General features: G+C 40.9%; 1 protein-coding gene across 1 annotated transcript in view; it reads left to right on the forward strand.

Annotated features, from left to right (window-relative positions):
• The window catches only part of LOC134337428 (ELAV-like protein 1), a 57858-nt gene that overhangs the window by 28279 nt on the left and 15093 nt on the right, over positions 1-14486 (forward strand). The window contains exons 3-5 of the mRNA XM_063032420.1: positions 3531-3634; positions 10353-10506; positions 12931-13156. Coding sequence (XP_062888490.1) covers positions 3531-3634; positions 10353-10506; positions 12931-13156 — 484 coding nt within the window. The remainder of the gene's footprint in view (positions 1-3530; positions 3635-10352; positions 10507-12930; positions 13157-14486) is intronic.

Genomic DNA, 14486 nt, shown 5'->3' on the forward strand with positions numbered 1-14486 from the left:
GGAGATGTGAAGTTGAGATCAGAAGGAGAATAGATATGGCTAAGACCCAGTTCATGAAGCTAAAAGATCTACTATGCAATCGGAAGGTAGACGTCCAAAGTAGAATCTGCTTCCTCGAGTGTTATGTATGGTCATTTCTGAGGTATGGATCAGAAACATGGACCCTGAAGAAGGGTGACGTGAAATTAATTAATGCTTTTGAAATGTGGCGCTATAGACGAATGTTGAAGATCAGCTGGTTAGAAGAAGTTTCAAATGAGAGGGTTTTGTCTGAAGTTGTTAGAGCACACATATTGCTGGAGAAGATTATGAAGTTAGAAGTTACTTACTGTGGACACATTACGCGGAGAGATAATATCTTGAAGGACTTGCTATATGGAAAGGTGGAGGGAAAGGAAGGAAGGAAGAGGAAGGCAAAAACAACATGGCTGGATAACATCAAGGATTGGACCAAGACTAGGGATGTTGTGGACAAGTGTCAGGACAGAGCGGCGTGGAGGGAAATCGTCTGCCAACTGGAAATTCCAGATGCGACCTAACAACGATCTATGTCATTAGTTACGACATGAACTATGACAACTATGTTGTTCCTTCCTTAATTCCTCTCCAGCTTAAAGAAAGAAGCACAGCCTTCAGAACCTATACTACATAATATTATCCCTCAATGTGTGTCCTTTCACAATTCCATTCCTTTTCACTTTTTGAGCATGAATGATCCCTATACAACATTGCCATGGTCAGTTTGTTCATTTTTCTTACAGTCCATGTTCTCGTCCACAGGGGTTGCAAGAAATTAAATGTATGAAAATCTAACTTAATGATATAAATGTTGAAATTTCAACAAATGTATTTTTGTGTTTTCCCAGTGTTGTCATTTTTCTAGTAAATGTACACTGAATTGACTTTATTTTTTACATCCTTAACATACATACCTGAGTAAAAATCTTTATGTTAATGTCTCTGTCTAAATGTACAATCATTGTAATTTATAATAAATAGAACAGGGTTCTGCATGAGACAGGGTCAAGGCCGAGGTCTCTGAGCTTCCTGTTGGGCCTGGATGGAATTATGGTGTTGAATGCTGAACTGTAGTCTCAAGAACAGCATTCCCATGTAAGCGTCCTCCTTCTCCAAATGTGTAAGGACAGTATGTAGAGCAGTAGCTATTGCGTCGTCTGTTGATCGGTTATGTCAGTAGGTGAATTGTAGGGGGTCCAGTGTGGGTGGTAGCAAGCTGCAGATGTAATCCTTGACCAGCCTCTCAAAGCATTGAGTGCGACAGGACACCAGTCGTTCAGGCATGTTACCTTAGTCTTTTTTGGTAGAGCGACAATGTTGGACAATTTGAAGCAAGAGGGCACCCTACACTGGGAGAGGGAGATATTAAAAATGTCTGTAAACACACCTGCCAGTTGTGCTGCGTATATCCTGAGTAATTTCCCTGGGATGCCATCCAGTCCCGCAGCCTTGCGACTGTCCACTCGTTGGAAACATCTGTGACCAGAGATGGCCAGGTTGCAGGTTGTAGTAGTGGCTTTCTTCGGAGGTTCGGGGTTAGTGACATTGAATCGAGCGTAAAAGCAATTGAGCTCATCTGGGAGAGAGGCCGGGATATTGGCGGCACCACTACGTTTGGCTTTGAAGTCTGCAATGGTATGCAACTCTCACCACAAGTCATGTGTGCTATTCATTGTGAATCTTGATCAATCTTGTTTCTGTATTGTTGTTCCGCAGCCTTGATAGCTTTGTGCAGATCGTAGCTGTTTTTCTTGATCTGCAGCTGATTGCTGGCAATGTAAGCTCTATGTTGCACGCTAAGTGCTGCTTGCACGGAACTATTGATCCAGGGTTTCTGGTCCAGGAAGCTCCTGACCGACTTCTGGGGGACAGCATCGTCGGTGCACTTCCAGATGAAGCAGATGACTCCATCTGTGATCTCGGAGACATTCTTATCATGGAAGACATTCCAGTTGACGTCATCGAAGCAGTCCTGCAGCATGGAGGCCAATTGGTCAGACCATCAGTGGACGGTTTTAACTATGGCCGCTTCTTGTTTCAGCTTCTGTTTGTACGTTGGCAAAAGCAGAATCTAAGAGTGGTCTGATTTTCCAAAAGCTGGGCGAAGCAGAGCTTTGTAACCATTGCAGAACGAGCGTAGCAGTGGTCAAGTGTCTTATCCCCATGGGTGCTTACCTGGATGTGCTGACAAAACTTCAGAGAGACTTTTGTTCGTGACATTGGATTAAAGTCACCGGCGACGATGAAAGCAGCCTCTGGGTGTGCAGTCTCTGTCGTACTGTTCCTGGAGAGCCAGGTCAGTTTCAGCCTGCGGCGGATGTACACCGCTGTGATGATAACAGCCATGAATTCCCTAGGCAGCCAGTAGGGTCTGCAGGGCAGCACCAGGTATTCCAGGTCTAGGGAAGAAAACGATTTGAGAGCATGCACATTCTGGGGTCGCACCAAGCATTGTTGACCATGAAGCATACCCCTCCTCCTCACGGAGAGGTTATTTGACCTGTCGACTGGGAACAGGGAGAACCCAGAGGGCTCGATAACATGGTCCAGTATCTCCTCTGTCAGCCAGGTCTCCACGGAGCACAAAACATTACATTCCTTTGTTTCCTGCTGATAGAAGATTCTGGCTCTCAGTTCGCACAGCTTGTCCGGGGACTGAAAGTTAGCCAGGAGTATGCTAGGGAGCGGCAGCCAATTTGCATGCCGTCGCAGCCTCACCAGGATGCCGGCCCTTCTTCCTCGCCTCCGGCGCTTCTTCCGAGTTAGTGGTGGTGTAGGAGATGAGTCTCCCATGGGTTGCGCAAGCAGGGGTTCGCAGTGTAGGAAAGGCGGCACATAGTGGGTAAATACCATCTTTCCGCTGTTCAGGAGGGTCAGTCTGTTGTACCTGATGTGACGATCAGCTACTTGAACAGAAAATGCGAAGCAAATTGTAGAAATTAGTAGTATACTGCTGAAGATAGATCTAACAATGTACTTCTTGTGTTTATATTGCAGTTTCAATTTGGTCTGAGGATGGATTATGAGTTATGGGGTTTACTACATTCACTTAGTATAGATCTATATTTGAAATTTAGTGCAATTTTTTTTTTCCATTTTACCATACTGCTGATTTTGCTTACAATTTTTATGTGTAGATGCTTGGAAAAGAAAAGAAAATCCAGAAGGAAACATGTAATGCATAGTCTTTTGACTCCTGCTCTAGGCAGGCTTTTTATAAAAAAATTAGTGTTGAATGAGAGAGCTGCTTCACTGTACCAGTCTCTTATACCTCAACTCCTGAGTTTTATTTAGATGTTGTAGTGGATTTTATATGCAATGCATGCCCCGGAATTATTAACAAAATGGACAGCGGATTTTGTGAAAATTATAGTTGGTAGTGCACCTGTAGCAGTTATTTTCATATAATACAGTTGACAAATTACTTTAAGTGAAAACTGGAAGTATGAAACGAAGATAATGCTAAAGAAATATTAACTGGGATGTTGCTGACAACACTTTGTTTAAAATAGGTCACAGCCTCGGATATGGGTTTGTGAATTATGTGGATGCTAAAGATGCAGAGAGAGCTATTAATACACTTAATGGTCTGAGGCTGCAATCAAAAACTATAAAGGTAAGATCTCAAAGCAACATTATTTATATATATATATATATAAGTGTAGGTGTATATCTAACTTTTTGTGGAGGTATTGGCTCCCAAAGTTTTGAGATATGATCTGTATTTCCCAGGGACTCATTGTGTACCTTTATTGTTTCCATATTTCCTAATGATATAAAAGGCCATTCCACTCATTAAATTTTTGCCAGCTCTCAAGGTAATTTTATTACCTTAAATGTTTCCCTATAATTTTTCCTTGCATGCCTATTGACATTCCTTCTGGTTCTCCCTCTCACATTTGAGGTAATTTACACCTACACTTACCTAATTCTCTTGGCAACCAGCTCACCTATGAAGGAAGCAGGAGCTCCTAGAGGAAACTTCTGTGGACACTGGGAGAATATGCACTCTATACAGACAGTCCTTAAAAAAACAGACAGCCTGAGATGCCAGAGCTTGATGACAACTGCAGTTGCTGAGCAGTAGTAGTGTGCAGTGAGGAAGATTGGTACACACGCTTTGCCTTATGGGTGTTTAGTGAAGCATTCAATAAAAATCCTATAGTGGCCGCCTCCAAGTGTGTATACAGGCAGAAGTCACCTGCATACTACAGCTGGATAACTGCGATGAGAGTGACCTTTGTTCAAGATAATGCTGAGCCTTTATAAGACAGTAGTCAGGCCACACTTTGTTGAATATTGCCAACAGTTTTGGGCCCCATATCAAAGAAAGGATGTGTTGTCATTGGAGAGAGTTCAGAGGAGGTTCACAAGGATGATTCCGGGAATGAAGGGGTTAACATTTAAGCACTCGGCAGCTTTGGGCCTGTACTCACTTGAATTTAGAAGAATGTAGGGTTGGGGGGGGGGAATATCATTGAGAGGATTAGATAGAGTGGATGTGCAGAGGGTGCTTCCTATGGGGTGGGGGGGGTCCAGGTCTAGAGGGCACAGTCTCAAAATTCAGGAGCGAACCTTTAGAACAGAGGTAAGGAGGGATTTTTTTTTTAGCCAGAAAATAGTAAATCTGTGGAATGCTCTGCCACAGACTGTGCTGGAGGCCAAGTACATGCGTACATTTAAGATGGATGTTGATTGTTTCCTGATCTGCCAGGGCATCGCAGGATATGGCGAGAAGGCAGGTGGATGGGGTTGAGTGAGAGCCAGGAGCAGCCATGACGAAATGGCAGAGCATACTCTGTGGGCTAAATGACCTAATTCTGTTCCTATGTATTATGGTCTTACGGTCTAAAAGAGGAGCTGATGGAATTGGTAGTTTTACATTCATCCTGTGGATTAGTTGCATACTACTGAACAGTTTTTGGAGGTGAGGTGGAAAATTATGGTGTGGAGGATTGAGGAGAGAGTTGGAGTATTGACATGGTCTTGCTTGATCTCAGTCTGCATGGTATTCCTACTGGATAAAATCAGAGCTTGCCTGTCATTGTAGAATAGGTGCAGAAAGGTGATGAATTGTTGTGGACTGTCAAATTGGGAACTCCCCCTTGGCCGGTGTCATAAAAATCTTTTGTAAGGTTATGAAAGGCTGTCTAGTATTTGACACTGTTTCCTGCATTTTATTTGGAGTTGTCTCACAAGTGGCCTCTTTGTACCTCTTGAAGAATTCGCGCTGCCGTTCAATAGCTATTTGACCACTAGGCAGAGCAACGTTGTTGCAATGACCTTACCTGTGACAGGCAGCAAGAGCCCTCCTCTACTTTTCGTAATCAGTTTGGATTCTGTCCTGAGGATGGCCATGACCATGGCATTACTAAGGTTCTCTGACTTTTGTGCTGATGCAGATAAGGTAATATAATTGTATAATTATTTCTTCTGCCATATTATAGAAATTATGCTATTTGCTGAAAAATACTATTATTTTCTAACTCATTGATCATTTTATAGTAGTGAGATTTTATTGGCTAATACTTTATCTGGTGGATTTGAGGATATTTTTGGCAGTGGTTGCTGACTGTCTCACTCTCCTTGATAAGCTCTTTTATCTTGGTTCAGCAGGACAGGCCCTTGTGTGTTTGAACCAATGCTGGTCTTCATAGCACATAGGAATCCATACAGATTGTTATAGCTTATTGCTGGGTGCATTCTTGCAGCCACCATCTTTTCTAAGGTTGTAAGTTTTTTTTGTTGGGCCTCTTTGCTAAGGTGCCCATGAGTCATGTGGAGTTTCTAACCCATAAAAGGCTTGAACATTAGCTCCTGGGCATCATGTTCATTCTCATCAAAACCTGTTCTGGTGGAGAAAGTAATAATCTCCTTCACAAGTGCTAATGGTGAATTTTGGAGAAAACTGAATGGTGGGCAACGTGTGGCTTCTGTTGATTGGGAGTCTTCATGTTGGTTGTCATCTCTGGCGAAGAAGACCTTTCTGTGCAACAACCTTCAGAAGTTTGCCTTTCCCCAGGTGAATATACCTTTTACTGCAAATTTGTTTGTGCTCATCTATCTGCAAATGGCAGACATCATCCATTCAGCAGATACAAGGCACCCAAAACAAGCACTCCAAACTCCAAACTAAACATTTCTAGGATAAGAAAATATTTTAAGGGTGTCACTGTTGGAGACGAGTGGGGAAGGAGTTGATTTCTTTATTGACTGTGAGAAGTCCTAACCTATGACAGTGTTGTGAATGAGGAGAAACCAAATATCTGGACCCTCTTCAGTGGCACATATGAGCTTAAAAAAAATGACAGAAATCGCTCAACTATCCCATTAACCTGACCTACATGTTGTAGAGTCTGGGCTGTGCACATGCTTGAGCAGCCACATCAAAAGCTACGGAACTGGAGGGGAATAAGTTAATTCTCAACCTCATGATGATCTTTAAATCCTCCTGTTCCTCAGCTCCACCACCTACTCTTTCCCCCTTCTGTTTCCCCTTTGTAATTGTGGTATTCTGTGGATGGTTTATCCTCTTACTGCAGATAAATTGCAAAAGTGGTTACAATGCATTGTTGCTGTCACAGAGATAAAATAATTTGATTTAAAAAAAACTTTCTGATCTGTTCAGCTGAATTCCTTGCTGATGACTAGGTATGTGTAAAATTTTGCACTTCTATGTTTTATTTTTTGTGGCCCTTGATAAGTAAAATAGTTGAAGTTCAAGCACAACCATGTAGCCAGGATTCTTGGTGAAAGTGAGTTAAAGCCTTGATCAGTCGCAAGATCCTTCTTTGCATTAGGTGGAGAAAATGGGATGTGCTTGATGTTTGCTTTTGTGCATCTTATTGGGAGATGCTAGCTGTACTAGTGGGCACATAGTAAAACCAAATGAAATGCTGAATGAATTATCCAAATGTTTCAAAAAGGTATTCTCCTGTAAATATAGTTACAGTGGCAATTATATCAGTAAGTGTGTTAGTAAATGTTTTAATATTCAATTATTTGCAATTTTGGCCAGCTGTAACTGTATTTCATTTCAAGACGCATATTTCCCACCTCTCCCCTTTTCACATTGCAAAGAGATCATTCTTTTCTTGGTTCTTCCACTCTCACCACTCACTCCTTATTTTATTGCCCACACCTGTGAACTTTCAAGAGATGTAACCTTTGCCCTTTCATTTCTTCCTTTCTTACTATCCATAAACCCAAATGAAGTAGTGATTCATTTAGAGAAGTCAAACACAAGATTGGCTGATCACTTGGTGGAGTATCTACCTTCAGTCTGCAGGAGTAACTGAGCTTTCGATTGTCTACCACTTTAATCTTCCATCCCACTCCTTTGACCTAGATTGTCTGTAGCTTCCTGTACTATTATAATGCGGCCCAGCACAAGCTTGATGAACACACCTCATTATTTGTCTCCAAATGTTGTTGGAATATTGGAAATCCTTCTGAATATTGAATATCCTTCTGGAATATTGTTGAATTTTCCAACTTTAAATAACTATTAGAACTGGCCATTTTTTTTTATAACATATTCATTTGAAGGATCCAGGCTTCACAGATTGACCCAGCATTTAATTATCCAGCCTTAGCTGCACTTGTGAAGGTGGTGGTGAACTGATTTCTTAAACCACTGACACCACTATTTTAGGCTTTGAGCGTCTGCAGTTTCTTTTTTATTTGGTTAATATTCATTGCATTACTAAATAAAGTATTGTTGTTGTAACTATAGGAAAACTTGCACGTGAAACTAACATGTTTTAATGTACTTCAGTGGTGCCTCATAGGTTTGTGTTAGTAATAATGGTAGAAATAAATGCTTTGTAGTTAAGAATATGGTCTCCCAGCAAATCCCAAGCTTGGGATAACAATTTGTTTTTTTTATTAGTTACATGACTGTGTCAGTGTTTCAGTTTTTATTCATATAAGGGTTATGGACTGTGCAGGCTGAACTAGTATTTATTTGCCCATCCTTGAAATGATGGTGAGCTATTTTCTTGAACCTCTACTTTCCTTGGTATGTGGGTGTCCCTTTAATGCTATTAAGGAGGGACGTCCAGTACTTTAACCCAGTGACAGTGAAGGAATAGCTATAGTCATGATGCTGTGTGTCTTGGAGGGCAACTTCTGGACAGTACTTTTACTAACTTTTGTCCTTCTAGTTTGTAGAGATGGTGGTTTAGAAGGTGCTGTCTAAGGAGTCTTGATTGTTACTACAGTGCATCATGTAGATGGTACAAACTGGTGGTGCTGGAGTGATTGAGTGGTTGTGGAATGGATGTTTTATCAAGCAGGATTCTCCGTCCTCTCAGGTTTGAGCTTGCATTTTGCTGAAGCTGTACTCATCTAGGCAAGTGGTAAGTATTCCATCACACTCCTGACAAGCCTTGTAGATGTGTGGACAGGCTTTGAGAAGTTGGGTGAGTTACTCACCACAAGATTCCTAGTCTAAAACTAATTTTGCAGCCACATTATGTATATGGCTATACTGGTTCAGTTTCTGCTCAATGGTATCCCCCAGGGTATTTGATAGTCGGTTATTCAGTGATGTAACTCCATGAAATGAAAGGGAATGATAGCTGGGTTTTCTGTTCACTATTATCTTTCTTTGACATTTGTTTGACATAAATTTTACTTGCCACTGTCAGCCAGCCTCAATAATCTCCATGTCATGCTGTATTTGCATGTTGACTGCTTCATTATTTCCTGACCTGGGAATGATACTAAATGTTATGCAATCATCACCAAACGTTCTTCAAATCTTAAAGGAAAGTTATTGAAGCAGCTCAAAATGTTGCACTTAAGACACTACCCTAAGAAGGAATTGCTGAGATGTTCTGTGACTGAGATGAATGACGTATCCCACCACAACAATTTTCCCATTCTTCCCAATGTAGTTTTTCCCTGATTCCTGTTGACTTCAGTTTAGCTAGGTCTTGATGTCATACTCAATCAAATGCTGCCTTGAAATTAAGGGATATAAATCTTGTTTCACTCCTGGAGTTCAACAACTTTGTCCCTGCTTTGACAACAGCTGTAATGAGGTCAGGAGCTTACTGACATTGGTGGAACTCAAACTGGTCTTATCTGAGTGAATTGCATTATCAGTTATTTCTTCTGTTACCTTGCTGATGATCTAGAGTAAACAGATGGGCTGGGAATTGACCAGGTTGGATTTGACAGGCTTCTTGTGTATAGGGCACAGCTATGCAATTCTCTACATTGGGTAGATGCTAATATAGCTGCACTACAACAGCTTGACTAAGGGCACAGCAAGTTCTGGAGCGTGTCTTTAGTACCATAGTGGGAATGTTTTCAAGGCCCATAGGCTATGTTTCAGTTCATTGCCTTTAGCCATTTCTTGATCTCACATTCAGTGAATCAAATTGACTGAAGATTGGTATCTATCCTGATTGGCTGAGGCTGATATGCATAATCCACTTGGCACTTGTGGCTGAAGATTCTTGCAAATGCTTTCTCTTATGTATGGGGTGGGGGGGGTCCAAACTTGGGGTCCATGGACCCCTTGGTTAGTGATGGGGTCCATGGCATATAAAAGGTTGGGAACTGCTGATCTATTGCACAATGTTTGTTGTTTGGCAAACTTACAGTTCTTCGGTTTACCAGGTTGTTTCTTCGTTTTGAGATATGCCTGCTGCTTTTCCTGGCATGCCCTCCTGTGCTTCTTCAATAAGTCAGGGTGATAACCTAGTTTGACGGTGATTATAGGGTAGGGGGGTTTGGTGGCCCATGAGGTTGCAGATTGTGGTTAGTGCAATTCTGATGTGGCTGATGACCTGCTACACGTCATAGTAATTCCTCGGATTAGGATTGGATGCAAGTTCCTCTCCACACCTTGTGGTGCATCGGGCGGCAACCTTGCCATTTTTTTTTAGCATTTGTATGTTTATTATGACATTGAGTTGCTAGCTCAATGCTCAACCCAGCACGAATGGAAAGTGTGCAAGGAGCCGGCCGGATTCAACCCCAAGACCACTCACCCTGAAGTCCAGTGTGGATGCCACTACATCACCAGCCGGCTACGCTTCCTAGATGCCTAGTCCTTGATGCTAATCTGTTTGTAGGATGCCCCATTAAGCTTGGTGGTACTATCACTCAATACAATTAACTGTTTTCACTGTGAAGACAGGATTTCACTGTTGAAGAATTGTGTGGTGTTCACTTCAACTAAAACCGTCATGGGAAGATGCATTTATAACAAGTAGATTTGTGAGGACAAGTTCAGATAGGTGCTTCTATTATACTGTAGCTACTATGATTAACTGCCCATATAGGCAATTGATATGATTTTTCTTTTATCTATTTGAAAGGTTTCATATGCCCGACCAAGCTCTGACAGCATCAAAGATGCAAACCTTTATGTGAGTGGGCTGCCAAAGACGATGACTCAGAAGGATTTGGAGCAGCTATTTGGACGTTATGGTCGCATCATTACATCTCGTGTCCTTGTTGACCAAGTCACGGGTGGGTGATTTTTACATTTTCTTCAATGATGAAAGGAGTATTTCCAAACATGCTTGTTGGTCTTATTTATAAATTAGTGGTACTGGGTTAAACTGTAAGCTCTATAAACAGATGGTTTGTTAAGATTTTCAAAATATGAAATTAGAGCATAACTTGAATCCAACCTTGTTCAGGTTTTGCAGAACTAGGACATGTTTGAACAGTATAATCTGTTTGAAGAAAATAGTTTGGTTATTTAACAATTAGGTTGCCTATCTTCATTTAAAGTCATCCTAATCTGGATTTTTTTTTGGTCTTGATATCCACATGCTCAAGAATAGCTGCAAGATGATGGAAGGGCTGTATCTGATGGTTTGTAACACTGTTTTTGAGTCAGGAAAAGCAAGCATGGCTACTCCAGCCCAACAAGGTATTGAATCAAGCTTCAGCCATCATGTTTGTAGAGAGGTGGTACCATAATTCCACTGGGAAAGGAGTCACTGGTTAAGTTCTGAGTTTCTTTACTAAATAGAATTAATAATTTGTATTTTTGACTTTAAAACAGTTGAAATGGTCTGTAAACTTTTTATGAAAGATTCTATATGCTTGCTAATTGGATTCCAATAATTTGCCAGGAGGTTTTTCAGTTCAAGTTTCCCCTACCATCTGAAGGTAGAGTGTTCCTATGAAATGGTTCGTAAGCCGGAATGTCGTAAAGCGAAGAAGCAGTTACCATTTATTTATATGGGAAAAATTTGTGAGTGTTTGCAGACCCAAAAATAACCTACCAAATCATGCCAAATAACACATAAAACCTAAAATAACAGTAACATGTAGTAAAAGCAGGAATGATATGAAAAACACACAGCCTATATAAAGTAGAAATACTTTTCCACAATCATTGCCTGCACTGTTCTCCGTAGCGAAAATCTCACACAAGCGCTGTTGGCAAAAACACGCTCTCCGGTAACCTTTAAGCTATGAAGCTGCCAATAACACGTAAAAGTACACAGCCAATATGAAGTAGAAATAATGTATGTACAGTGTAGTATCACTTACGGGAATCGGGAAGACAGTGCCGAGCACACTGATGATGGTGTGTTAGGCTGAGTCATCGGAGGATGGGGTGGTGCAGTGGCCCCCACCCTCCCGGCTGCCGACTGATACCGATCCGCGAAGCATGCAGAGGTACAGTGGTGGCCGGAACGCACCCAGCACATTTTTAAGAAAAAAGCCGAAATAAACAAGCTAATTAATTAGATGCTGCCCAGCATGTAAATGTCGGCACAGATCAGAGGCGATTGCCGACTGCATCACTGCAATGCATTGCAGTGCTGCCAGGATAATCAAGGACACGACCCACCCAGCCAACACACTTTTCGTCCCTCTTCCCTCCGGTAGAAGGTTTAGGAGCTTGAAGACTCGTACGGCCAGATTTGGGAACAGCTTCTTTCCAACTGTGATAAGACTGCCGTACCCTCCGAATATCCGGACCTGCCTCTCTGCTTTTTTGCACTACCTTACTTCCCATTTTTCTATTTTCTATTTATGATTTATATTTAAATTTTTAATATTTACTAATTTTAACTATTTTTAATATTTGTAATCCAGGGAGTGTGAAGCTCAGAATCAAATATCGTTGTGATGATTGTGCGTTCCAGTACCAATTGATTGGTGACAATAAAGTATAAAGTATAAATATGCCCTAAACCGACGTAACCTTTCAAAATTAAAGTCGTACTTTATCATTGCAGCGAAAATCTCACACAGTTGCTTCACGTTCAGTTCCTGGACAACTTCACTTTTGGTCCGTTCGCTACTGCATTCGGTTTCGATTGTTATCCTTTCCTCTTCCAATTGCATCAGCTCTTCATCTATCAGTTCTTGGTCATGGGATGCCAAAAGCTCTTCAACATCATCTTCGTCAACTTCCACAAAGCCAAATTCACTTTGTCCTTACTTTGTTCACCACGATCAAAACACTTAATTATGTCTAGTTTTACGCTAAGTGTAACACCCTTATGAGGTCTTTTAGGCTTTTCCGATACCTTAGAACTCATCTTGCTGACGGCTGCTCACGGGCACGTGTTTAAGTAATGCCGGCTAGAATGCTGTTCCGAATCCGGGGGAGAGCGGCTGCTCAGGGCGCACGCTGCCTTTTTTTGCGCGGTGCTTTTCCCGCGCGCTGCCTTTTCTCGTAACAGTGAAAACACCTTCTGTTAGCGAAAACAGGTAAATAATGTAGGTCTTTCGTAACAGTGAGGTTTCGTAAAGCGAACATTCGAAAAGCGGGGAACACCTGTAATGCCACTTTGAATGTTTTTGTGAAACTAATACAACAATGATGTAGAACACATCAGTGGACTGTATTTATAAATTGAGGTGAATGGATTACTGGCAACCTAAATACTTAAGCATTTAATTTAATATGCTTGTCTTTTTCAGGTATGTCCAGAGGAGTGGCTTTTATTCGTTTTGACAGGAAATCTGAAGCAGATGAAGCTATTAACAATTTGAATGGGCACAAACCACCGGGTGCTGTTGAGCCAATTACGGTAAAACTTGCAGCCAATCCTAATCAGAAAACAAATGCATCTCTGCTGGCACAGCTGTATCATTCACCAGCAAGGCGGTTTCCAGGACCATTGCACCATCAGGCACAGAGATTCAGGTATATTACTTTCACTCAAGCAGATGCTAATTCTGTATTTTTGGAAGGAAGCAGAGTACCACGGATGACTATATATGTCCTCTTATAGATTTCAAATGTCCTTTAAGATTTCTTTGTGCAGCTCTGATAGTTAATGTATTTGACCATTTACTTACTTCCTTTTCATTGAGCACCAATTTAGAACTTGATTAAATTATTGGATTTTAATTGATTTTACAGAAATATTTCTCATGAACTCTTTGATTCTTATTGAAAATAAGTGATAGAAGCAAGATAGCTGTAATTGGTAAGGTTGATTAATTTCAGATGAGTTAGTTAGTGCAGTGTCCTTTGTGGACGAAAAGGCTAAATTCTTTGTTCCCCATTATCATATAGATATTATTGAATTTGGTTTAGATGGGACCATTGCAGCTCTGCAGTTTGGAGGTCATGCCACATCCATTGTTTTCCTTTCTCCCACTTTATTTTTCTGTTTTTTAGATTGTCTCTGCAACCATGGAGGAAAGAAATTATTTAATTTGCTACTGGATCTGAGACATCCTGAAAATTTAGAGAAATGTGTTGTAGTGAAATTTCTGAGTTTAATTTTACATTGGTAATTAAAAAGTTATTAAAGAGCAATCAGTCTTGGTTTTCTTCCCTGATCTCATAGATCATCTAATTGTTTTAGATAATGTTGAATAGTTGGGTTAAGTTAGGGTGCCACAGTTGCATAGCGGTTAGCGCGACACCATTACAGCGCACTATTGCAGGGTATCAGAGCTCAAAGTTCAATTCCAACACTGCCTATAAAAAGCTTGTACATTTTTCTCCGGAGCGTATGGGTTTCCTCCAGATGCACCAGTTCTCTTCCACACTCCAAAGACGTACTGGTTAGTAGGTTAGTTGGTCATTGTAAATTATCCCATAATTAGGCTGGAGTTAAATAGGTGGGTTGCTGGGCAGTGCAGCTTGTTGTGCCAGAAGGGCTTTGTTCCATGCTGTATCTCCAAATAAATAAATAAATAAATAAATAGTTCCAGCAGCAATTATTAAGGTCTCGTTTATGAGAGAGAAGGGGGTTGAAGAGAAACAATTACATAAACTATTAATCGTCAGATGAACTATACAAATAAACCCTCAGCTTATCTCAACAATATTTGCAGTCAGGAAGTGGTCTAAAATTAAAAGTAGCCTGGGGATTGAACAGTGTTGCGTAAGGAACAGATTTTAAAATGTTCACAATTGTATTGCTTATTTCAGAATTTATGTTGCCTTTTTGGGTTGCTTTCCACATCTAAAAATGTTTTCATATTTATGTCAAAATGCCTGACCATTATTTTACATTTAC

The sequence above is a fragment of the Mobula hypostoma genome, chromosome 24 (genome assembly GCF_963921235.1).
Source record: "Mobula hypostoma chromosome 24, sMobHyp1.1, whole genome shotgun sequence".
Classification (NCBI taxonomy): Eukaryota; Metazoa; Chordata; class Chondrichthyes; order Myliobatiformes; family Myliobatidae; genus Mobula; species Mobula hypostoma.